This window comes from Quercus robur, chromosome 10 (genome assembly GCF_932294415.1).
Source record: "Quercus robur chromosome 10, dhQueRobu3.1, whole genome shotgun sequence".
NCBI classification, from domain to species: Eukaryota; Viridiplantae; Streptophyta; class Magnoliopsida; order Fagales; family Fagaceae; genus Quercus; species Quercus robur.
In genome coordinates, this window is record NC_065543.1 from 28,624,395 (window position 1) to 28,650,748 (window position 26,354).

General features: G+C 36.8%; 1 protein-coding gene across 2 annotated transcripts; it reads right to left on the reverse strand.

Moving 5' to 3' along the window:
- LOC126702091 (probable serine/threonine protein kinase IREH1) lies at positions 1-26,354 on the reverse strand. Of its 2 annotated transcripts, XM_050400709.1 has the most exons (18): positions 25,445-26,349; positions 15,096-15,160; positions 14,782-14,964; positions 13,314-14,684; positions 10,317-10,489; positions 9,873-10,116; positions 5,245-5,337; positions 5,022-5,162; positions 4,777-4,869; positions 4,139-4,343; positions 3,719-3,804; positions 2,832-2,920; positions 1,758-1,809; positions 1,603-1,659; positions 1,328-1,501; positions 1,133-1,210; positions 312-476; positions 1-224 (listed from the first exon to the last, which is right to left on the reverse strand). In XM_050400709.1, exons 1-17 carry the CDS (start codon positions 26,118-26,120, stop codon positions 393-395), a joined length of 3,864 nt encoding a protein of 1,287 aa, XP_050256666.1. In that variant the 5' UTR covers positions 26,121-26,349; the 3' UTR covers positions 1-224; positions 312-392. The 2 variants fall into 2 exon arrangements, with proteins under 2 accessions (XP_050256666.1, XP_050256667.1); XM_050400710.1 differs by lacking the exons at positions 1-224; positions 312-476; positions 1,133-1,210; positions 1,328-1,501; positions 1,603-1,659 and having other exon boundaries at positions 1,754-1,809; positions 4,111-4,343; positions 25,445-26,354.

A 26,354-nucleotide genomic window follows, 5' to 3' on the forward strand; every position in this document is an offset into this window, starting at 1 on the left:
TGAACATAAGGGATGTGTTCTCATTGCTATGGAGAGAAATCACAATACACCACAGGGCAAGAATGTAACCAACATTGGGGCATACAAATTAGGGTACAATACGGTTCTCAACTCACAAAATAGCTCAACGCTAAAATCAAAACCTCACATAGAAGACCTGTGAACCACATTAAGGAAACAGCACATCCCGAACTAGTTTCAGCCTCTTAAGTTTTCATCTATTTCTGCAAATGCAAAACATCAATCACATTACTAAATAGCAAAATATATACAAAACGTGAAATAAAAATCATAGAAGCTTGAAATCATACATGTACAGGGTATACAACAACACTGTAATGATTAGTCTCCACAAATAATGCCAAATAGCCAGCTTTTGACTGGAAGATAAGTTATGCATTCGGATTTGTAGGGTGCTCGTCCTTCAAACCCTTAGAAAGCAGATCATAGTTGATTGATGCAAGCTGGGAGAGATTCTGATAAGCACAAGAAATACATAATTAAGACCAGCATGCTGATAATTTATGACAAAGAAAAATTATAAATGATGTTAAGGGGGCAGAAAAATTAACCAACAATCACTATTCATTCCCAAGAGCTAAATGATAGCTAAAATAATATTGGCATTCTAGTAAGTCATTGCCATGTTAAACATCAAGACAGCACCAGTTTGACAAGAATTGAACCCATGCAAGGCAAACTTTCTAAATGTAGAAGGTGACTCTTTTACAAGCAACTAACCCCGCCCACCAAAACCAGTTACCAGGTAATCCAAGGGCATTCACCTCTAACGGAGTAAGAAGTCTATGCCCATGCCTAGGAGCTAAGGTCATTCACATTCTTACATAGAATTTAACATTTAAACCAATAATACAAAGACCAAAAGGGCGGAAAAGTCATTTTACACAAGTAAAAAAAATTTTACTTGAAAGTTACATGTGCCTTCTGTGGGTTTTGAACCCATAACCTCACCCTCCACCTTGCTCTTTTTATTGGGAATATATATATATATGTACACAAGATGCAAACATAAAGCTCTACTTAAAAACAACGGAAAAAATAGAATCACTTAACCCATGTGCCATGCCTATAATAGTCAACTCAGAAATAAATCATAAAGATGAAAAGTTACCTTGAATGAGAAATTACTGAAAGAGTAATTGGCAGATGAGCTTGACTCAAATTCAGCAAGACCCCCACATTCATCTCCCTATTTATCAGTGTTGTCAAGAGCAAAGCAATCCCATTAATCTTACATAAGTATAACAAATCAGAAAGTTAATATAAACAGTTCTTAAAAACCAATGAGTTTCTAGAAATACAATACCACTTCATCTTGGCGATGGCTCAAGCAACTACTACTGCCACTTAAGCTGTCAGCATCACTAGAATCCTCCAGATCACTGGCTGGATAAGCATGGTCATCCGAAGTATTCCATGAATAGCGACTAGTGAAGTAACTAGTATCTAGAGCACTCTCTGAAGTGGGAACAAATGCAGCCTGTAAAAAAGATGAAATTCAAATGGTGTATGTAGTCCATCTAAAACACCAAGAACCATTGCATCTAGATCGATACAATTTTATGAATCAGGCAATCACACCTTCTGCCTTGCAAGTGTGTCCCAGTTGATATTTTTGAAGAATACATGTTGTTTCACCTGGATTATAAATTCACTTTCATCAATTCAACATCTAAGGGTACCATGGAAACATGCCATCAAAAATTAATTGACAAGTCATTAAGAACCAAGATCACCTCTGATGCTCCTCTGGCTCCAAGTCTCTGATGAGGATCTTCTGTCAGTAATCTGAAAACTGAATGTATCAGCATCTGTAAACTTAATGAGTAAACATTATTAAGTCTAGAGGTGTAGACATCATTAAGTCCATACAGCAAGCATTTCTCGGTTACATAAGTCTAGAGGTGTGAACCTTACATGAAGAAACACGCATCATATCTAGTAAGATATATGCACATAATAGACAGTCTCTGAGAGACATCAAAATGCCCCATACATCATCATGCCAGCTCTCATACATCATCATGGCTCTATATAAAGTCCGTAATCGATGTACTAAATGCTGTTTCACTAAAGACACTTATTCATAAACATCGCAACCAAGGTACATAAGTGTACTTGAGTTACTACAAGACATCATCTAAAATTACATACATAAGCGTATAAGGATATATTTTTTAACTACAAATGCATACATTCCCTTCAAATGTGTGGTTTGTGAGTTGGTGGTCCTAATTTAGAACAGTGTCCACTCTTACCTCACATTAAAATGTCAAAATTTCTGTGTTGGGCCCACACCTAAGCAGGAGTGTTAGAACAATGGGTAGGTAATTAATTCATCATTTCCAATCAACTTAAGCTTTTGGGATCAGTGGTAATTTATCAAGGGCAAAGTCAAGCTACCTAAGCATGTTCAGAAGCTCATGTTTAAAGAAAGATGAAGAATAAATCTATCTTAAGCAAGGAGTTATCATATGAAGCAGTAAATCACAAACACCAGTGATCATAAGTTGGAAGAAAAAGAGTGGAAAATAACCAAATAGCAAAAAATATGAGGTCATTTTTTTTAATTGAAAGTAGATAAGGAAACATGTTCAAAATTTCAAAATCAGTTCATTACAGATGCTTAAGCAAGCAACGTATTAAATCCAATCACAAAGAACAATTAGTAGATATAGTAGTCCTTGAAACATAGATAATAAAACATTATTTACTCCCAAGTATGTATAGCATAGCTATACTAACATCAACATATTTTAGATCCTCTCAAATAAAAGCTAAATATTTTAACATTCAAATGCTTCTCTTACCGATCAATTAGATCTTGTGCTTCACGGCTCATTTCTTCTGGTACCCGGGGCCATGGTATTTTACGATTAAGAATATTGTCGAATATTGTCTAGGAGCGGAAACAAAAACATGGTAGTAATAACTCAATCAGCAATACTCAAAACATAATCAATAAATAACCCCCCCCCCCCCCCCCCCCAAAAAAAAAAAAAAAAAAAAAAAAAAAAACAAAACAAAACTTTTAGATGGTAAACTCATATCAAGAATCTTTCAAACCCACCCCAAAAAAAACCATAAATATACTCTATCCTAGAAGTATCATTTATCATCCAGTTTTGAGGAAGAACACTAGTCTTGCAAACAGAAACCAGCTTATTACAGCATAAATTCTATGTGATCTAAATGAACCAATCTGCAACATACCTCCTAACACTTAGCACAGTAATAATCTGCACGAGATTGAATGAATTTTCATTTGCATCCATTGACATGTTAAAAATAATTTTGTCAACTCCCAACAACTATGTTGAAAACCAAGTACTTGTCCTTATGCCATTTAGCTCTAGCTAAAATGGAATCTCCTCTCATTGTAAGAGTAAGGTGGAGGCTGAGGTCATGGGTTCATGACCCACCAGGTGCATGCATAATTAGCAAAAAATAATAATAATAATAACAACCTGTTCTTATGTCCCAAATTTATAACTAAATGTTATAAACGTCTCACGTCCATGTATCCTGGACATTCTTTTGACTAACATCACCCAATTTACTCTTTGTACAAAAAAAAAAAAAAAAAAAAAAATCATAAAAAAATAATCTAAGGCAGGCATATAAAAGGTTTTTTCCCTAGTAATTGTGTAGTAAATTATTTCCAACAGCAGTGGTGAGTAGAATAAGGAACATGTACCTGGGGATGTTCAGCATTAAAAGGTGGAATGCCAACAATCAATTCAAATAATATGACACCCACAGACCACCAATCAGCAGTTGCAGCTGCAGAGAAAAGGTTCAATGATAGACTATTAGTCCTACCATTTCAATAACTGCTCAATCCAAAGAAAAAAGCAGAAGCTGTTGTGTAGATGATATACTGGTGTGAGTTTATGCATGCACGTACAAAGAGAGAGAGAGAGAAGCATGACTGTTGAGTATTCAAAGTTAATCAGCACTAAAATTTCGAAACCATGTGGCTTATAATTAATTATCCAACTAGCTTAAAAGCTTCACTTCTTTCAAGATGAACAAAGTTAAACCTAAAGTTAAACTTTAAGAAAAACAAGAATAAGATAATTATAGCACCTTAAACTTAAGAAAATGCTATACGAACCATGTCCTGTTCCCAAAAGTATCTCTGGTGCCAAATAATCAGGTGTACCCACAGCAGATCGCTTTTTCCGCCTTTCTCGCTGATGCTCGGATTCGGCTAACTGAGACTCATCTTCAGCAAGTAAGGATGTCCCACTTACTGCTGGACCAGACAAGTCATCAGTGCTGTTGATAAGACCAACCTTAGAAAGCCCAAAATCTGTCAACTGCACAATGGGGACAAGTTTTTTTTTTTTTGATAGGTAATAGATATTTTCATTAATAAAAAAGTACATCATGTTCACGATGATGAACAGACTGTACTTTAAATAAATACATAAAAAAATAAAATAAAATAAAAAAAATCACAGAGAAACAGAAACAGAATGCAGGAAATCAAATACGGAAAGACATTACGTAAAACCCCAAATACGAGACCACCCAAATAATGGGGACAAGTTTCTTTTTCTTAGTACTAATACTTCCATTATCTAGTAAATTTTGTACACAAGTCAGGCAGTCAAGTGCAAGTGCACAAATTTGAGCCTGGATGATTGCTTGTTATCCAAGAATTCTAAACTTCTATATAGTCTGTAAACTTGTGCAACTTTAAACCATCAGCCTTAGATAAGAGAAAAAGAAAATAAAAGATTTTGTCACCTTAATATGACCATCATGTGCAATTAACAGATTATCAGGCTTTAAATCACGATGAACCACGCGCAGTGAATGTAAATATTCCAAAGCAAGCACCTGCTCCCCCCCAACCCCCCCATCCCAAAAAAAAAAAAGAGAAAGGAAAAAGGTCCAAAGATATTAGAATTGCACTATAACATAAGAAACGATCATATTATTTCATGATTATAAGAAACAATCAGATTTCTGAAGAAAAAATATATACTTACAACTTCTGCTATATATACACGAGCAACATCCTCATCTAAGCAGCCCAAATTTCTCAATAATGAATACAAATCTCCTCCATTCAAATACTCCATAACAAGATACAAGTTTTCACGGCATGTAAAAGAATAGAAGAAGCGAACCTGATAAAGACCCATTCATGTTAAAATGAAGTTAATATTTTCAAGCAAAGGGAAAAATGCTATGCTAGCTAGACCTGCTCACCACAAAAGGGTTGCGGACTGAAATTAAAATATCACGTTCAGCTAGTATACTTTCTACAGCATTCTTACGGATCATATCTGCCTTTTTAAGAACCTGTTGCAAGTCACACAAATATCAGATGCAATTAAAACATAAGATCCTTTACAGCTCAATGGCAACATACAAGCATAGAAGCATAATGTGATGAGGGGGCTTCCAAGGGTTACAAACACAAAAAAAAAAAACAAAAAACAAAAAAACAAAAAACAAAAACAAAAAAACAAAAACAAAAACAAAAACAAGAACAAAAACAAAAACAAAAAAAAAAACAAAAAAAAAAACAAAAACAAAAACAAAAACAAAACAAAAAAAACCCCAAACAGGTGGAGAAATTTATCCCTATAAAACCTTCCAAAATCAAACATAACATAATCTTCCCTGATGTCTCCAAAACAAGAAAATATGAATCATAAAAGAATAGGTGAAAAATAAAAGCAGGATTTATAAATGGTGGGGACAGTTGCAACTTTATTATTTGGTTGGAGAATTTGGTTTGGGAAACATGTCTCAAGTGTATGGAACTTGGTGCCAGCATGTCCGATGTGAATTGTGAGGAAGGAATGGAATAGTTGTACACTTGAGGATATTAAGATATCCTTGAATCAATTGAAATCCTTGCTATTTCGTACTCTCTTTGATTTGTCTTAGGCTTGGGGTTTTACACATTGTTCTTCCATTTTATCATTCCAAAATTCTTTTAGATCTTCCATTGGACATTCTTGTATTTTTTATGATACTTTGTGTTCATCAGTGTGAACATAAAGTATTCTTCATTATCAATAAATTTTGCATTACTTACCCAAAAAAAAGAAAAAGGGAAGATAAACCACAAGTGGAATTTAAAATTTACATAAAACAAACAAACAAAACGAACATATTTTTTTTCATTAAAAGTTTTAATGAGACAACAACCCCTAGATTCAAACCAGCACTCTGAGTCTTCCCATGGGGAAGAGCCAGAGGTACCACTCGAGCCAAGAGACCTAATTCATATTTGAAGAAACTTTAATCAAACCAATAAAGAAGAGAGGCTAAAAATAGAAATATACATATATATATAGTCGTACCTAGTGCACAAAAGCTTCCACTTTAGCTAGGTTTGGGAGAGGTGTTTGACAAACAGCCTTCCTCTCAATTTTTTTGGAGAGACTAATTCCTAGACTCAAACCAACTTGTCACTTTTAGTGGAAGGCACTTACCATCATACCAAGGCCTGTCCCTAATCTCTCTTTCTCTCTCTCTCTCACACACACACATATACACAAAAACACACACACCACACATAACAAAGATGAAAATCCAAACAAGAAGTTTAAAAAACAAAAATAAATTATTAGAAATCAAATAGTAGGAAAAATATATTATTTGGAGCATTAATCAATCATCTTATTCAGATTTTCTTTTTTCTTTTTTCTTTTTTTAATCATATAAATGAATGTTAAAAACTTTTATGAATTAAAAAATTGTGTGCTCTAGAATTGTTATTGATAACGTCAGGTAAAGCAATGAATGAAATAAATCCCCACATATAAATCATACAATTCATTATAAAAATCAGGCAGTCAACAATCATTGCCAGCCCATCAGCAATTTAGTTTATAATAAATAACACAGCCCTGTATAGCTTTTACTCATTTCTTTCTCAAGCACTTCATCCCATTGAGATGATCCTGTCAGTACATCATCCCATTGAAAGGGTCCTGTATCACTGAGTAGCTCCCCATTGATATTTAGAATGTGATCCCATAACTAAAGAGTGGTTGATTAAGGCTGTCTTCCATCAATGTCAAGAAGTAGCATATACAGTTTGAAAGGTTTAGGGATGGATGTGGAATTAAGGCAGCTGGAATAACATTTATACATGTGTTTGGATAAAGAATTTTAAAATTTCTTATTTATAGTTTTGAAAATTAAAGGGGATTTAAATTAATGGTAATTTCACTCCAGTCAATTTCCATTTTCTTAGTTATAATGAATATATTTAACAATTAAGAAATTAGAGTATCATAATGGTTACAACGACAATGGTTATGTGGTGATGATTTAGCAAAAACAGTGATAGTGGTGATGGCCACGGCAATGTGGTGATGATTTAGCAAAAACAGTGATAGTGGTGATGGCCACGGCAATGATGATGGCAGAGGCAACGCTATAGCGGTAGTAGCGCGATAATAGTAGTGGTGGTGGAGGAGGTAGGGCTGGTGTGGTGATAGTGGAGATTAAAAATACTTGAAGATCACATGTTCAAAATTCCACAAAATTTATAAATAAATAAAAAACTCTCTTGTTATCCAAACATGAGAAATCAACATAGAAAACTTCCACATTACAACTTTCAATAAAATCTTATCCCAAAATCCCTCATCCAAACAAAGCATAAAAGACACAATAGTTGTTTCCCATGCCCTAGTCTAGGTGGTTAGAGTGGTGGGGTGCAGTTGGGGTAGAACCTACTTCAAATCATGCCCAAGTGATAAAGGGCTGAGTAAAGTAGTTGGTTTTTTTTTTTTTTTTTTTTTTTTTACAAGTAATAATTTTATCAATCAAGTTGGCTCCATTTGCTTTGGTGTAAAATGTTTTTTGTCACAAAGTGAAAACACTTGCAAGAAGCCTTTTGTTTCAGAGTTTAGTTGTATTTTTAAAAATGCTCAGAAAAACATTTTTTGTTGTTTGGCTTGAATGAAAAATCACAGATCTTCCAATATTTTTATATAGCCATCAAATAACAACTTTATTTCTTCACTTTAACACATTAATACAGAACAATTAAAATCAAACTAAAAAATAGGCACAATTAAAATAAAATTATTTGAATTGCACTAATAAGCATAATCAAAATAGGAGTGCAAAAAAAAAAAAAAAAAAAAAAAAACCTAAAATAATTAATAAAAACTATCAACTAAACTTAGGGTCTGTTTGAATACCACTTATTGCTGAAAGCTAAAAACTTATTACTGAAAACACTGTAGCAAAATAATTTTTAAAAGTGTGAATAGTACTGTGGGACCCAAATTTACCTAGAAATATGCATTTTGCTGAGTTTGGTGGTCCATGAATAGTGCCGTGGGACCCCAAAAAAACACAAAACGCAACTTAAATATAATTTCAATGCTAGGCAAACGCACACTTACAAAAAATAAGAAATAAAAATAAAAAACTACCATCAACTTTTTTTGCCCTAATTTCTTCTAATAAACAAGAAAGATCTCATAGGAACTATAGGGAAAAACGGACCGTCCCGAAATTACTATCGGCAAGAGGCAATGACAACTTTGATCTGGGTGCCTATGCGGTGAGTGGCATTGACAACTTTCTCATCCTACTTGGCAATAGAATTGGGGGACTTCTTGCAAATCACCATAGACTCCCAGTCCTTAAAGGTGGCAAATGAGTGAGTTGTGCGAGTTTTGAATCGGCTCATAGAGAGATCAGGATCGGGTACATAGTTAACCATTTACTGCCTACTCAAATAAATATTGATACCCATTACTCACCCAACCCATTCATTTTGGGCAATACCCAACCCACCCATGGGATTAAAAGGTGACAAACCCATGCACGTTTACAAGGTTTTAAGAAGTTGGGAATTCAAGAACGGAAAAATAAAAACAACAAGGGCCTGAGTGGTTGCTGTTTTGGTTATGTATTTTTAAAACCAGCAAGAAACTTGTTTTGAGAATTTATTTTCAATATTGGTTTTCAAGTTGTTTTTCCCCCTTCAAAACTTGTTTGGCAAGTTATTTTAATTGTTGGGTTTTTCAAAGAATTATGACTTATTATTCTAAATTTTAAATCCTCATCTCTTCCATTAAAATAAAAAATCACAGCAACCAACGGCAGCCAAATACAGAAACTCGATTTTGAGATGACCTTGCCATTGTTACCCACCCACGGTGAAGGAACGGCTTAGAGAGAGAGAGAGGACCAGCTGTGAGAGAGGAGGAGATCAACCGACTCCCCCTTCTTACACATGCAACATCATTCCACTACAATGTAAAAGTAAGAGATGTTAAGTATTTCAATTCTTCTTTTTACAAAGAACTACCTTTGTTTATTTTAGTTATGCATCTATTGATTCCAATTTTCATATCTTCAAGAAAACTTTCTAATGAGAATTTTTATTTATTAATTATCTAGAAAAGGTGAAAGAAACAGAGTCTCTAAAGATCAATAAAAATTTATTTCACTCCCTCAGGACTTGGCTCAAGCGACAAAGGAGAGGTTGGTGTTGAGGTAGGTCTTAGCCTCTTAGGTCAAATATTTGCTTCACCATATAACAAATGCTGATGATGGTAATAATGATAAATGGATAGCAAAAAAAAAATAAAAATTGGGGGGGTGGGGTGGGGACATAACTTGGATTGTCCAACCTATTATTAAGACTAAAGTCTAAACTTCTTTTTTCAGTCCCCAAACTTGATTTGGTAGCTAGGCTCATATTCTTATGCTTAAGGATTCAGGATTGTGCTCTGATATTCTTAAGGAGGCTACCACCTAGACACCACCCAAAGTCTTCAATCTCTATAAATGATCATAGTAACCTATGCAGATCACATTGGTAGAGCATGATCACAGAAGCAGCATTATACCTTTATTGCAAATAGGTCCCCAGTTGTTCTCTTTTTAGCCAAGAAAACACGTCCAAATGCTCCACGACTGATTGGTTTTATGATCTCAAAGTCATCTATAGAGGTACGGTCCTTTGAATGTACAGGACTTGTTCTCAAGCTACGGACTACATCATCCTCCAAAGGAGCATCTTCATCAATTATAGTACTGGTTATATCAACCTTTTCATCTTCCACCATCTCACAAAGCTGCAAATACTTCTCCCTAAAAAATCACAATTCCTTACAGGTTAAGAATTTCACATACAGTCTCATTAAAACCTTCTAATTTAAAATCACAGGTATGGAAGTTTCAAACAAAAGAAAAGTTGAACAAACATTTCAGTAGAACCATTCATGGAAAATCTGATGCCCTGTGTGGTTTTAATTTGAAATATTCAAGAATCATAGCAGCAAAGAACTCACCGAATCAGCTTCTCAATGCGTGCCCCAAACGTCTCCACTGTAAGCGCATCAATCTTCCTACGGTCAATGACAAGCCTCAAGTCTTCAAGACAAGATAATAGATATGGCATAGAGCGATCATCATCCAGAGGTGTATTTGCTACACATCGTGCAATATCGGCAAGTTCATTCATCTGCAGTGCCCATAAGTAATTTTAACATAACAAAATAAATAGTGAAACTTATACACATACTAATAATTGAACATCAGCAAGTACATGCTAAGGGAACAAAGTGTAAATTCAAATGGATAACAAGTTGAACAGAACTATAAACTATATTGGTTAAACCAAGTTAAAAATTCCATATGCCAAACCCAAACGTAAGAGGGAGTGTTAGAATAATGGTTAAGTGATTAAATTCATCATTTCCTATAAATTTAGGCATTTGGGATATGTAATAATTTCTCATGGAATTGACCTAGGTTCCAATCCTCAATGCTGTGGTTTTCCTATCAACTTAAACTTTTAGATATTAACAATAGTTTTATCAATCTACAAATTTAAACTATCAACAAATTTATAATATATAAATGTTCTACTAATATAGCAAATAGCTCACTACTACAGAAACACAACTATCTAAATCACATTGTCAAACAATTTGATAATGCTTTCTATCTCTTTCAGAATGCCATTTTAGGCAGGGTTGCATAACTAACAAATGTCAATACCACTGGAGTAGACCTTATCGCCTAGCACAACCACTCAAGCTGCATAAACAACTGCTTAAAAAGGTTAATTCATAAAATAAATTTTGGAAAAAACACTTTAGATGGATCCAAACATTTTCTATAATTGTATGGGTTCATATACAATATATTCTTGAGACACAAGGTTGCTCCCAAAAATTTCTTTTCCTTTACTGTATGGAGTTGGGTTGCCAAGCAGGCAACAAGGAACTGTTTTGTAAGTAGGAACGATGTTTCCTTGAATGTACAATGCTATCAGTTATGAAATTCCTCTGTTTCTACCAGTACATATTTGGTAAACCCTTTTTTTTTTTATCTTCTCTTTTTAACGAGTAAAATTAACGTTTCCTAGAATGAACCGCAATGTCAAATCTCAGATTGGTAAAAATACAGCCTCAGAACTCAAAAAAAATATAAATAAAACTAGGGATCCTTATTTGCTTTGAGGCAATGTCTGAGCTGAGTCTGGGCTGAGAATAAATTTGGGAAAATCTGAAATTGTGCCAATAGGGGAGGTTCTGAATATTGATGAAGAGTACTCTTGGATGTCAAGTAACAATTCTTCCTATGAAATACTTGGGACTTCCATATGGAGCAGCTTTTAAGGTGAAATCCACTTGGGATCCTATAATAGATTGTATGCAACAGAGATTGACCGGATATTGTATCTGTCAAAAGGGGCCACTCACTCTCTTTATAAGTACATTCTCAAGCCTCACCACTTATTTTACATCTTTGTTATCTCATCCAAAGGGTGTGCCAAATTGAATGGAGAACTCCAAAGAGATTTCCTTTGGGGTGGCATGGCTGAGGAGTTTAAATTTCATTTAGTGGATTGGAGTTCTTGTTGCACCCCTGGTAGTCGAGGGTTTGGAAATTAAGAGTTTATGTCTTTTCAATCAAGCTTTGTTGACAAGTGGTTGTGACTCTATAGGATCAAAGAGGACGCTTTTTAGCGTCGGGTGGTGGATGTGAGATATGGATCCAAACCCCTAGTGCCCAGGGGAGGTGAGGGGATTGTATGGAGTGAGTTTATGGGACACATATGAAGAGGGTGGGATAGATTTTCTCGTTTTAGTCGTTGTGATGTAGGTGATGGCACTAGAATTAGTTTTTGGTAGGGGGAGGATGCTATGATGGACCGGCATCCACCTTTGTATCTTATTGCCAGGGATCACAATTCAACAGTTAAAAATTACATGGAGGTAAGGCATGGCCAGTTTTATTGGAATCCTTTGTTCATTTCTGTAGTGCAAGATTGGGAATCAGAGGAGGTGACTCAGATATTGGGGGATCTAATTTACAGCAGTAAGATTAAGGTGGGGTAGGGAGACAGATTGGTATGGGTCCCTTCACCACAAAATGAATTCCAAGTGAAAAGCTATTACAAGGTTTTGTGGGGAAGTGGGCCACAGTTTCCGTGAAAGAGTATATGGCAAACTCTCACCCCATCAAGGGTGGCTTTGTTTGTTTGGTGAGTAATTCTCAAGAGAATTTTGACTGCCAATCAATTAAGAAAGAGGGTTATTATCATTTTGGAATGGTGCTTCATGTGTAAACGCAGTGGGAGGATGTGAACAGTTCATTCCAACACTGTCTAGTGGCTCGGGATTTGTGGTCCATTATATTTTTTTTGTTCAGTGTTTCTTGGTTGATGTCATATTCAGTATAAAATAAATAAAAAATTAGAAAGAAAAAAAAATTGAGTTTGTCAGGGTAGTGTGGGAGAGCAGGCAGTAGGGGAGTTTGGTCAGTGGTTCCATTGTGTCTCATGTGGTGTATTTGGCATGAACAAAACGCGAGATGCTTTAACGACCAGGAGCTTAGCCTGATCAAGTTGAAGTTTTTGCTTTTGAAGTCTTTATATGAGTGGTGCTCAATGACTTCTTCAATTAAGGGGTTCTTAGATTTCATGGACTCCCTGGGTTCTAGATAACTGTTCTGTTTTTTCTTGTTTTGTATTTTCTTTTTCTAGCTCTCTTCTCTTGTATACTCCCCCGTGTACTTGATGAGTGTTCTCTTTTAATAAAGTTTTTTACCCAAAAAAAAAATTTCTCCCATTGAAGGTGAAATCCAATTATGACTCACACCTGGAGGGATTTAAACCCACATCCTCACCCACCACCCATACATATCGGGGATGGAAACTCCATTAGGCTCAAGGGCCAGTGGCAAATGAGAAACCAGCACCTTACGTATCTCACCATTTTTGGCAATAAGTGATCCTGCAACACCCAAACAGAGAACTAGATAAGAAAAGGAAATACCTGTGGAAAATCATCGTGTTCAGAGTAGGCACCCTTTCCTGCCAAGAGCAAGTCAATCTGACTGGTCCTTGGTGTCAATAATGGAGACCTAGGAGTCATGCTACCAGCAGATGATGTTGTCATTCCTTGATCAGATTTTGGACCAAAACGAGTTTTACATGTCATTGAAGGTAAACCTTTCAGGTCATCCATAAACATAGAATTATCAGCTTCAGGAAAACAATCAAGCATGTCCTCTGAGCCTCTACGGGACCAATCACTGAGCTTTGGAGATAGAAGATCAGATTCTTCAGTAACACTTGAATTTGATACTTTTGCAACATCTGGACTTTCTACTACATGTTGAATATCCTTCTGTGCAAATGACTCAATCATCTTCTCAAGAGTTTCAGCAATTCTAACAAGTCGCTCATTGACACTTAGACCCATCTGATCACATCGATCAGCAATGGCACAAATTCTTGAATGCTCTTCCACATTTAAAGTGGGAACCTCCTCCTCACAAATGCGACATATTATTGAATTTGAACCTTCATCAGAAATATTTGGTTGATCACCCCAGTAACCCCAAGAAACTTTGTGTTGGTGCTTGGAAGAATGTTCATGAGAATCTTTTGCAGGAGGAAGCTCAGGAGGCTTAGCAGCAGACAAATCTGCATCAGAAACCCCTCTCACCTTCAAAGATTCAACCTTAACATCATTCTGCAACTTCAAAGGAGCAGCTTCTTTCATGCTTTTCCCAACTGGAGATGGGAGTTTCTTCCAAGAAGCCATCCGGTCCCTGCTTGTGGGAGACTCCGGATTTTTCGAAGTGTCATATGTAGGAGGAGAGAGAAAATTTCCTGGCGATACAAAATGGTTTTTCTTCCAATTCGTCTGCTCCTGACTGTAAGATTTCCTAGTTGCAGCAGCCTTTGAGGCCTTTGCAGCACTAGAACTTTTAGACTCTCTTCCTATGCCTGGGGGAATCCGTTTTTCAGCAGAATGCGGGACTATAGATTGACGAAACTGAAAAATATTTTCATCCTCGGCCAACCCACTTTCTTTGTGGAACTGCAACAATCTGGTACACCTCGTGAGAATGAAAAGCATTCGGGTATGAAGCTGCTTCAGCATACCCGGTGGAAGTTCTTGACGCCTATCATCCAATTCCTGGACTATGCCTTCACACTGAAGCCAAAACTCTGCAGGAGATGTCATAGCACAGCTCCGAGCCAAAACCAGCAAATCCTCAAGAGTTTCCTGCCACTCAGGATGACTATCTGCATTTTTCTCCAGAATTCCAACCAGATCTGCTGCAAAAATAGCCAAATCAGAGTCTACTTCTTCCTTTGCCTTGTCAAATTTTCCCCGGATGACGACCAATACTTCCTGCACAAAACAGCCAGGAAATTAAGAACGACTAGACCTTCCAAAAGCACAACCCATCATGTTCAAGAAAATATATTGCAAACTAAAAGTTTAGTACCTCCAAGTTATTTAAGCCTCGAGGCTTCCAAAATGGGAAAGGCCGAACACCTTTGGAATTTAGTTCATGAGAAAAACTTTTGATATCAGCAGGAAACCTCTTTCTAGGTGCACTTGTGACACGTAGTATAGCTTGAAAACGGGGAGATTCAGACTCCTTGGGATTGTCACAATCATATGCAGTCTAGGAAGCAAATATTTAAGTCATCAACTACACTGTGAAAAGTAAATATTGGATAAAAGAATATACAATAAGTCTGATAAAAGTGAATGCACTGTTATTAATATTATCAATAAAAATCTTTTCACCAGTACCTCTGGTGTACATGCATCTGAGCTTCTTAAGCCTCCTGATTGACACCATGATGATTCTGATCTCCCTGTTAGATGATTCAAAATATTAAAAGCAACTTTTGAGGGGTAAAAACCAAATATGCCAGTTATTCAAATTAAGGAAAACACAAAAGACATCATTTTATTAATTGAATCTATCCTAGAATTCCAAGGGTTAAATTGACACCAAAGTTCTAACCTCGCATACGTCCTAAAAAGACAGGTAGTATATTTTAAGCAAAGAAGAAAGAAGATTTTCAGTAAAATATGCAATGCAAAAGAAAAGGCCTAAGACCACTAGAGGAGGTCCATAGAAACCCCTGGCAATGTTTATTTTCCGGTTTGCAGCATGTCAACCACATTTCTTTCCACTAGCTAGGTAAATGAGATGGTAGATCAGCACCGTCCAGCAATGGCAGTTTTTAATGGTTATAGTGGCCATGGTTGGTAGGATTTTTTTGGAAAAACCAACAAGTTGATGCGGAGGTCAGTTAGAGGTTTTGAAAACCACAACCACCCCCCCCCCCCCTTCCTTCTCCTTTGAAATGTTTCCCGAACCCCTAGCCCCTCTTCTCCCCTCCCAATCTTTTTCCCCCAAATCCCCCCCACCCCCTCTCCCCACAAAAAACATCATTCAAGCCATGACCATAGGCAAGGTCCCAAAGAAAGCCATCTGAAGCAATCGTGATGGTACAACCATAACATGATCAAAGAAAGAATATCCTCTTTGGAAGAGTAAGGTTAAGGCAAAGTTTAAGAATTAGTGTCCATGGTAGTTAACTAAGGTTTATCTTTTATTTTATGTTATTTGGTCATTCTAGTGGAGCCTAGTGGCCGGAGGCTTGGGATGAGTTGTAGAACCAGACATCCTGGGTTCGATCTCCACAAGGAGTTCCCCTGAATTACCTAATACACGAATCTAGTGGGTGGGTCATGTATCCGTGATTTACTCCTCAAGGATGGATCCAAAGAGCCCTACCTTGGTGAGGTTCCAAGTCAAAAGATAAATAAACAAATGGTCATTCTAGAGTCAAAGGGTAATTTAGTAATTCTACAATTGTTGGGTATGGGCCGTGGGTTTTCTTTTATTAATAAGTCTTATTCAGTTTATGGGTCTTTATGTGTAGATTTTGGGAAGGTGATTTTGGCAGAATGCTATGGAGAGCAATACTTATGGAGAAGGGTTGTGGATCTGAAGTATGGTTTCTAATGTTGTACAGGGGCCTTATAGGTTCTGCCTTTGGCAGAGTATTAAGAATGGGTGGGATACTTTACATCGTTTTGTTAGCTTTAAAGTGGGTGATGTTTTGTCTATTAAATTTTGGCATGATTATTGGAGCAAGGAACCTCCTCTGAAAGATATATTTCCAAAGTTGTTTTGCATTGCATGTAACAGGGATTCTTCAGTGCCTGATCTCATATCTCTCTCAGGAGCTAGTTATCATTGGAATGTCAATTTTATTCGATCAGTTCAAGATTGGGAGTTAGAGTCGATCGCTGCCTTTATGGATCTTATTTATTCTAGAGTGTGGAGAGGAGATGGAATGGACAAGCTTTGCTCGAAACCTTCCTCTTAGGAGATTTTTTATGTTCATTCCTATTATAAGGCTTTACACTCCAGTTCTCATACGTCCTTTCCATGGAAGAATGTGGAAACCAAATGTGCCAACAAAGGTTAGTTTCTTCCTGTGGATAGAGGTATGGGGACAAATCTTAACTATTGACAATCTACAAAGGCAACTGAATGTAGTCCTCGATTGGTGTTGGGGAATCTAGTACTCATTTACTCGTACATTGCTCGGTTACTACATAGATGTGGATTATAGAATTTTCACTATTTGGGGTTTATTGGGTTAAGCCAAGATATGTGATGATGTGGAGCTTCTAGTTAGCTGGCTTGGCAAGTTTAGAAAACAGAAATGGGGCGATTTGGAACATGATCCCTCACTGCCTTATGTAGGATATTTGGTAGGAGAAAAATGCTCAGACCTTTGAAGGGAATGAAAGATTGATCCAGGACCACAACTTCTATTTTCTCTAGAACTTATTAGAATGGACAAATGCAACGGGTGTTTTCACTTCTTTTTTTTTTTTTTCTTTGTTTGATTTGATTGATAGATGTACTTTCATGAGTCCTTTTTTTAGAAGAGGTGGGGGGGGGGGGGGGGATTCCCTGTTTCTTTTGCACACTACCTGCGTGCTTGGATTATGTATTCTATCTTTTTTCAATGAAGTTAATTACTTATCAAAAAAAAAATGTGTAGGTTTTGGTTTACTAGTCAAAGTAGAAAACCTAGATCTACTAGGAGAAGTTACAAGTGTATAAAAGTGTTATTGTACTCAAACAAGTTAGAATTGATTAATAAAATTATTCATTTTAAGTATTAAGGCACGTTGGTAATTAGGTTTCTTTTTCCTCCCATTCTCTTCTTTCTTTCTTCTTTTCTTCCTCTACAGTATTGTTCATGGAACTGTTCATGCACTATTCACGAGTATGAAAAAGTCCTATTTCAGTTTCTTTTTTTCTTTTTTTTGATAAGTAATAAGAGTATTATTAATCAAACTGATAAACAGAAGAAAGCAAATACAAGGTGTTCATGATGGTGAACACAAGGAAATGCAACAAACAAACAAACAGCAACAAACAACAAGAAAAAACTTAAAGTGCAATACTAAGAGAAGAAATAAACTCCAAGATAGTGGAACAATCCGAGAAGCCCCAACACCTAGACCAATCAAATAAAGTCTTTAGGCATAGAGCTTGTAATTGAACCAAGGATTTCTCGATATCCTCAAAAGAGCGCTGATTTCTTTCCGTCCAAACAATCCACATCAAACAGTCAGGAACCATATTCCAAATGTTTGAATTAAATTTTCCCAGCCAAAAGCTCCAACAATACACCAAGTTTTCCACAAAGCCTGGCATGACCCATTGAGTCCCAAAGATCTGAAGCATATAAACCCACAAAGAGTGAGCTCTAAGACAGTGGAGGAGAAGATGATCCACAATTTCCTCATTCCGATGACACATACAACACCGATTCACTAAAATGCGCCCCCTAAGCATAACGCTTAGAGAAGCTCTCCCACCCTTCATTAATGCTTCTCCATAGGCCACACCCATGAGTCCTCCTGCACGCTTTAGAACACCACCCCCCTTTACCCTCACCATATTTTGTAGAGATAACTCGCCGCCAAAGATGGGTATCTTCATGCCCATATCTCCCCAACCATTTCCCTAATAAAGCTTGATTAAATGACACCACACTTCTAATCCCCAAACCACCCATCTCGACGGGTAAACACACCTTTTCCCAAGCCACCAAAGGATATTTGAAACTCCCCTCAGAAGACCCCTAAAGAAAGTTCCTCTGAATGCTTTCCAATCTAGCAGCCACAGATTTAGGAATAGTAAAAAGAAATAAAAAGTACGTTGGGAGGCTTGATAGAGTACTCTTAAGTAATATGAGCCTACCACCCTTAGATAAATAGAGACGCTTCCACCCAGATAGCTTCTTCTCCATTTTCTCCAAAATAGGATTCCAAATCGAAGCTGTCTTAAAAGAAGTCCCCTACGGCATCCCCAAATATTTCATAAGCAAACTGCCCACTTTACATTGAAGAATATTAGCCAGTGCGTCTAGATTATTCACCTCCCCAACTGGGACAATCTCACTTTTCCCAACATTGACCTTCAAACCCGTAAAAACTTGAAAACAAGACAACACCAACCTTATGGACAGTAGTTGTTCCCTAGAGGCATCACAAAATAAGATAGTGTCATTAGCAAATAGCAGATGGGAGATACGCACCCCAACAGAGTTCACAAAGCCCACCTGAAAACCCCGAATAGATTACATTCCTCTTACTTCTTCAAAAGTCTACTCAAAACCTCCATTATCAAAAGAAACAGAAGCGGGGATAATGGATCTCCCTTATCTCAATCCACGGGAACTATCAAGAAAACCTTCAGGGAAACCATTTACCAGGACAAAAAAACGGACAGAAGTAACACAAGCCTTAATCCACCCCCTCCATTTCACCCCAAAACCCATCCGGCCCAACAAATAAAACAAGGCCTCCCAGTTCACATGGTCATAAGCTTTTTCAATGTCAAGCTTGCAAACCACACCCAGTAATCTGCTCTTCAACCTACTATCCAGGCATTCATTTGCAATAAGCACTGAATCCAGAATCTGTCTTCCGCCAACAAACGAATTTTGAGACTTTGAGATAAGATTATCCAAAACCGCCCTCAACCTATTAGCCAACACCTTAGATAGCAGCTTGTACACACTACCCACCAAACTGATGGGGCGAAAGTCCTTAATGGAAACAGCATTACACTTCTTGCGAATTAGAGTGAGAAACGAAGCATTCAAATACCGTTCAAACATAGAGTGCCGATGAAAATAGTCAAAGAAATCCATAACATCCTTTTCCACAACACTCCAACATTTGTGAAAAAAAGCCATGGTGAAACCATCAGGACCAGGGGCTTTATCACCCTCCATCTCCCTTAATACCTGGATGACTTCCTCCTTCGAGAACTCCTTCTCCAAGGACAACCCCTCTTCCTCTTCAATGCAAGCAAAGTCTAACCCATCCATAATAGGACGCCAAACCTCAGTTTCCTTATACAACCCCTGGTAAAAGAGGACTAACTGAGAGCGCACATCAGCCTCATCCTCATAAAGATCTCTATCTTGATCTCTATGTGTGCTCAGCGGTCAAGGATGCTTGTATCTTTGAGGTTTTGTGGATGCCAGAAGGGGGTACTATTAGAGTATGGGACTTAAGGTTCTATAGAGCTTTTGAAGATTGGGAGCTAGCCGCTTCTTATTCCCTACTCCAGCTTATCCAAACTTGTATTCCTCGGGGTGATAGGAGTGATACTCTTTGTTGGCGGTTAAAGGGTGATGGTAATTTTGACACCCGGTCTTATTACCATGCGATTCAGGGTGCTTCGAATTCTTTGTTTCCTTAGAAGGGTGTTTGGAAACCAAAGATTCCTAGGCGAGTGGCATTCTTTTTGTGGACAGCAGCTCATGGTTGGATCCTCACTTTGGACAATCTAATGCTTAAAGGTCGCCCATTGGCTACTTGGTGTTGTATGTGTTGTTGTGATGGGGAGCCAGTAGACCATCTTCTTCTTCATTGCCCTATTACTCATTCCCTTTGGACTTTTATGCTTCAGGCCTTTGGTATTCATTGGGTTATGCCAGGATCAGTGGCAAGTTTGTTATCTTGTTGACATCAGTGGCTTGGGAAACATAATTCAAACATTTGGAATTTGGTTCCAGGGTGTTTAATGTGGATTGTGTGGTTGGAACGAAATCGTCGTTCCTTTGAGGATAATGAGAAGACGTTGGACGAGTTAAACGTTTTATGTTAACGTAGTCTTTTGGAGTGGTCTCATTGTTGGGGTTTTACTGATTGTTCTTCTCTTTTTGAGTTTATGTCTTCCCTTAGCTTAGGGTGAGTTTGGTTCAGCTTTTTGTAAAAGTGCATAATGAAAAAGTGGAGTTTTCAAAAAGTGCATAATGAAAAAGTGCATTTTTAAAAGCTAAGTGTTTGGTAAAAACTGTTAAAAAGTGCTTTTTGAAAAAACTGAGTGTTTGGCTAGCACTTATAAAAATGGCAGTTTGAGGGATAAATTACCAAAAAGGACAATGTATATATAAGGGAGTTTATTTCATACTTTTTTTTTTTTTATGTGAGTTTGGTTCTTACTTAAATCAACTACTTCATCATACTTAAATCAATTTTTCTCTTTCTAAAAAAATTATTTTTTTCTCACCAATATTAGCTAATAATAACCTATCACTTAAAATTTATTGTGAAAGTATTGTGAAAATATTGTGATAAAAATTGATACTGATTTTCATTTTAACGTGCTATTAAAATTATTTTTTCCTCTTTCTAAAAAAATTATTTTTTTTTCACCAATATTAGTTAATAATAACTTATCACTTAAGATTTATTGTAAAAGTATTCTGAAAATATTGTGATAAAAATTGATACTAATTTTAATTTTAACATGCTATTAAAATTATTTTTTTCTCTTTCTAAAAAAATTATTTTTTTCTCACCAATATTAGCTAATAATAACCTACCAAAGATTTATTGTGAAAATATTGTGATAAAAATTGATACTGATTTTAATTTGAACGTGCTATTAAAATTATTTTTTTTTTCTAAAAAAATTATTTTTTTCACACTAATATTAGCTAATAATAGCATACCACTTAAAATTTATTGTGAAATTTTTTTTTTTTTTTTTTTGATAAGTAAAAGATATATTGATAAAAAAGGGGACACCCTAGTGCACAGGGAGAGTACAATGAAAATATTGTGATTCCATTTCTTTTTCTTTTTTTTTTCCTTTTTTTTCCCTCTTTTTTTATCCTCCACACACGTACTGCATTTCTTTTTCTTTTCTTTTTTCCTTTTTTTCCCTTTGTTTTTTCTCCTCCACACATATACCCTTCCACTTTTCTTTTTTTACTTCTTTCCTCTTTTGCAATCTACCACTTCCTCCAAACTCAGAACGTTCCAGCTCTCCTTCTTCCTCTCTTCTTCTTCTTTTTTTTTTTTTTTTTTCTCTAGCACTTCCCTTCTCCCTTTACTAAAATTATACCCTTACTCTTTTCTTTTCTTTTTCCTTCTTTCTTTTTTTCCTTTACTCTTTTCTGCTCTTTGTTTTTCCCAGAACATTCCACAGACTCACAGAGCTCTCCTTCAGTCATTCTTCCTCTTTTCTTTTTTTCTTTTTTTTTCCCCCTTTTCTCTTAGCACATCGTCTGTAACACCCATGCAAGGGATTGATTTTTTATTTTTTTTCCTTAGCTGATTTGGGAATTTGTTATAGATTTTTTTGTATTTGGATTTGGAAATTTGTTATTGAGTGGGCAGAGCAAAGAGATGAGAGGAGAGGAATGAGGACCGCATGAGAACTGAATCCATTTATCAAGGGTAATTTGGTATTTTTCTGCAGAGCCCAACGGATACCATTCAAACGCACATTCGACTTTTTGTTTATGGACCTCCAGAGGTCCACAACTGTCTTGCGCGTTTATGCCTTCGTCCAAAACGCAACTTTTATATAAAAGTTGCGTTTCTGCTTCACCAAACGCATATTTCCATCCAGCTTTTAGACAAACGCACGTTTCAGCCCATAAAAGCTGAAACAAACGGGCACTTAGTCTCCTGATTTCTTGTTTTGCTGTGCTGTTTGTTCTTTTTTTCTTGTTCATCATCATGAACAACTTGTACTTTTCTTTTCTTTCTTCTCATTAATAATATATTTCCGATTACCTATCAAAAAAAAAAGATTATCCAATGTAAGGATCTGCCCATGTATCGCTGTCCACACAAAAAATGCCACCCTCTTAGGGATCTTAGCTTTCCAAACACCCTTCCACGGGAAAATGGAGGCAGCTACACCCCTATGATATTATAATAGGACGGTCTATCAAACTTGCCATTCCCTTTGAGACACCAATGAGAAGTGTCAATCCCACCACCCCTTGGGATCCGAGGTTGAATGAACTCAAGGAAAGAGTAGGCAGCCTCTAATTCCCTTTCATGAAAATCCCTATGAAATCTCAAATTCCAAATTCTAACATTACCACCCTCCTGGTAGCATAAAACATCCGAGATGCAAGTTTCCTTGTCATTACAACACACATACAATTGAGGATAGAGCCTCTTTAGTGAGTTATCTCCAACCCACTTATCATGCCAGAAAAGAATACGAGTGCCATCACCCACCACTAAGGCCACATGGTTGGAGAAACTCTCCCAACCATCATGAATACCACGCCACAGACAACATCCGTGTACCCTTCTACATATTTTAGTAGTCCACCCCCCCTGACCCTCTCCATATTTAGTGGCAATAACCCTCCTCCAAAGATGAGTTCCTTCTCGACCAAACCTCCATAACTATTTCCCTAACAAGGCTTTATTAAAATGCACTAACTTCCTGTTCTTTTCTTCTCTTTCCAACTACGAATCAAATCTTTTCTACTTTGAACCCTAACCCTTCTTCTCTAAGGGTTCTAAACCTAAAATCTACAAATCTTCCTAAACGTTAACCCACCACAAGCACACATAGACAAGTTCTCTAATTTGTTCTGTGTCAATTTGGTATCAGAGCCAAAATCCTACCACAAGTTTTTTGCTAAAATATTCTTTAACTAACCACTGGAAAAAATTTCTCATCTAAAACAATGGTGACTAACGTCGAAATTTGAGTCCCAATTTAAGGTTTTTTCACAAGATTACAAAACAAAGAAGACTTTGGACCAATTATGAGAGAAGGTAAATTCAATGGAAGCAAAGCTCAAAGAATTATCCGCCAAAAAGGAACCTTGAATAGGCTTTTTGTAGTCGTTCTCGACAGATGTTCTACTGAAACCATCATTGATCAAGACCCCAAATCATTTAAATCAGGTTTAGGTGCGGCACCTAAATTTCCTTCAAGTTCAATACTATGTTCTTCCAAATTTTCCTATCGACCAAGCACTAGCCGTATGCCCAGCAAACACAATCCAATATTGTGTTTACACATCAAGGTGTTGGTTTGATGGTTCTGCTACCTCTGATTTGCAAGTATCACATTCCTTTTAATGAAATTATCGACTTTTAAAATCGTTTCCAGTGCACAAGTATTAGTAAAAAATCAACCCTTTTCTTAGGGAACTAGTTAGCATTGCTCATAGTCACCTTCTATTACAATGTCATCGTTACATGTCAAGAGCTTCATATTTTCTTCCCTTTCCTCTTGTTTTTTTATTTATTTTATAGGTAAGAAAAAGTTCAATAAAGACACTACAATATGCATCAAAAGCACAAAGTAGTAAAAAAGTACAAAAAGAGGAAAGAAAAAAACAGAAAGCTAATTACAAAAAAGAAGCGAGCTAATGAAGTTTTAAATGAACATGAAAGGATGTTGCCTAAGACAAATGATACTTGTAAATCAGAGGTAGCAGAATAATAAAACCAACACCTTGATGTGTAAAAACAATATTGGATTGAAAGGATGTGGATTATAGTATTTCACTATTTGGGATTTATAGCATTTTCACTTCTTCTGTCAAGGTACCCAAGTTTTTAAATTATTTTAAACCCTTTTTTATAGTTAAAAATAATTTCATTAAAACAATAAAGAAAGCACAATATAAGATTTTCCCACAAAGGAAATCACACAATCAAGAGCAAACTATTGATGAACTCAATAAATGAACATGAAAGGATGTTGCCTAAGACAACCACCACTCAAAAAAATATCGTAGTAAGGATTGCTTGATAACATGAATTGGACACTATACTATCAAAAGTTCTACTACTACGCTCTTGCCAAATCACCCACACAATGCATTACGGGACAACAATCTTGGCTTAAATCTACAATGACATTGAAACCTCCAACGTCAACAGCTTTATAACTGTGACACTTTGGCAGAACCCAAAATATTCCAAACAAAGAAAATAAAAACGACCACATATTTCTCACCACTGTGCATGAGCAAAAGTCAGCAGCTGATTCCCCAATATTCTTGCACATATAACACCAGTATAAGAATAATGTGAAAAATGAGATCATGAGTTCAAAATTCATCAGGTACACAGATTTATTATTCAACTTGCATCTCAACTAAAATGCCTACAAAAGCACGAATACTTCAAACTTGTAGCCGTATCCGCATTGGACAAGAATTTCTTTTTATATATAAGTTTTGCCCCAAATGGAGGGAAAATGGGAAATTCAAACTAGTGACCTCTAGTTCATAAGACGTTGTTCCCAACCAATTGTGTGACCCCCACAAGATACTTCTTTGACTAATTTAATTTTCTCTCCCTCTCTCTCACTCACTTTCTCCCTATAAAATTTATAGCTTGTTATTTATTTTATTGTTGAGACATAATTGGCAAGTTTTAGCATTTTTTGTTTATCTTTTAATATCAATTAATCAATGTCTCCATTTTTATAAGTTTTAATTAATGTGTCCCTGCCCAATCATAACCTAAATTTTCAAAATTTGGCATATTGCCATGTGCACATATATCATATGCATATCCTGCATCCATCTCGGTGCTCCCAAGTAAAATACTAAATCTCAATTAGAAATAAAATCTACACAAACCTTCTTCTAATCCAAATGTGCCCATTTAATCATTCAAACAAACAACAAAAACCGTGGCAGTCGAATTGATGATACAAACGAAAAATCCAACAATCACTTAATACATTTAAGCATACAAGGCATTAACAATATTACAAGAATCCAAACAAGTGAACATGTACAACAAAAAGAAATGCATACCTGCTTCGGAAGTAGACTCCCCATTGTGTAATCTAGAACGCGCCAACACATTGGGACTCTGGTCTCTAGACTGCGCGCTCCCAGTGGACATACTATCCGAATTGCTCCCATTATCAACCCAATTCTCTAGTAAACCCGCCGCCTTACTCTTCGTTGGAGTCGGACCTGCTGCCCCGGCCACCTCCTTCTTCTTCTTCCCATCACTCCTCGATAAATTACTTGCACCAAGAGCCGACCCCTTGTCGCCGCCTCTAAACCCGAAGAAGCTCTCTTGCGGCAACGGCCCCGATCGCGTCTTTATCCTATTCAATCCAAGCGACGACGCCAGTATCGGCGACACAGACGCGGCCTCCACCGCCTCCGTTTTGGTCTTGGAGCCCAGCGTGGAGTTGTGCTTTGACTTGGACGAAGAGGTCAGAGTTTCTTTGCCTTTAGAGCTGTCTTTCTTCTTAGTTCCTTCTTTGACTTGTGCTGGCCGACAGGCGGCGGCGGCGGTGGTAGTAGTAGTGGCGGAGGAGGAGGAGGAGTGAGGATCATCCTTGGATTTGGACTTTTTCTTGTCGGATCGGACAGGGGAGTTGGAAGCGAAGGATCGAGGAGAGTTGGAGTTGGATCCGTCGGGACTTGAAGAATCGGATTTCTTGGAAGAAGAGAAGAAGCGACCTTTGAAGACCATTTTTTTAGGGTTTGAAGTTGGAAGGATTTGAAGAGTGCAGCCCTAGCATAAGAGCAGGGCTGCTGAGGAGACCGACATTTGAAGAAGAGAAAGTAGGAAGTTTCAATTCTTAGAGAGAGAAAGATAGGTAAGGGTAGGAGAAATTTTTAGAGAGAGAGAGAAAGAAAGAAAGAAATGAGGTTGAAGTTGAATGAAGCAAACCAAGTAAAGAATAGTTGAGACTTGAGAACAGAA

Bases quoted from the DNA above. Each gene is read 5' to 3' on its own strand.
- LOC126702091 (XM_050400709.1), bottom strand. From the start codon at position 26,120: ATGGTCTTCAAAGGTCGCTTCTTCTCTTCTTCCAAGAAATCCGATTCT. The intron at 15,161-25,444 runs GTATGCATTTCT...ATCATCTAACAG, and splicing joins GGAGTCTACTTCCGAAGCAG to GGAGATCAGAATCATCATGG. The intron at 4,870-5,021 runs GTAAGTATATAT...GGGGGGGAGCAG, and splicing joins GTGTATATATAGCAGAAGTT to GTGCTTGCTTTGGAATATTT.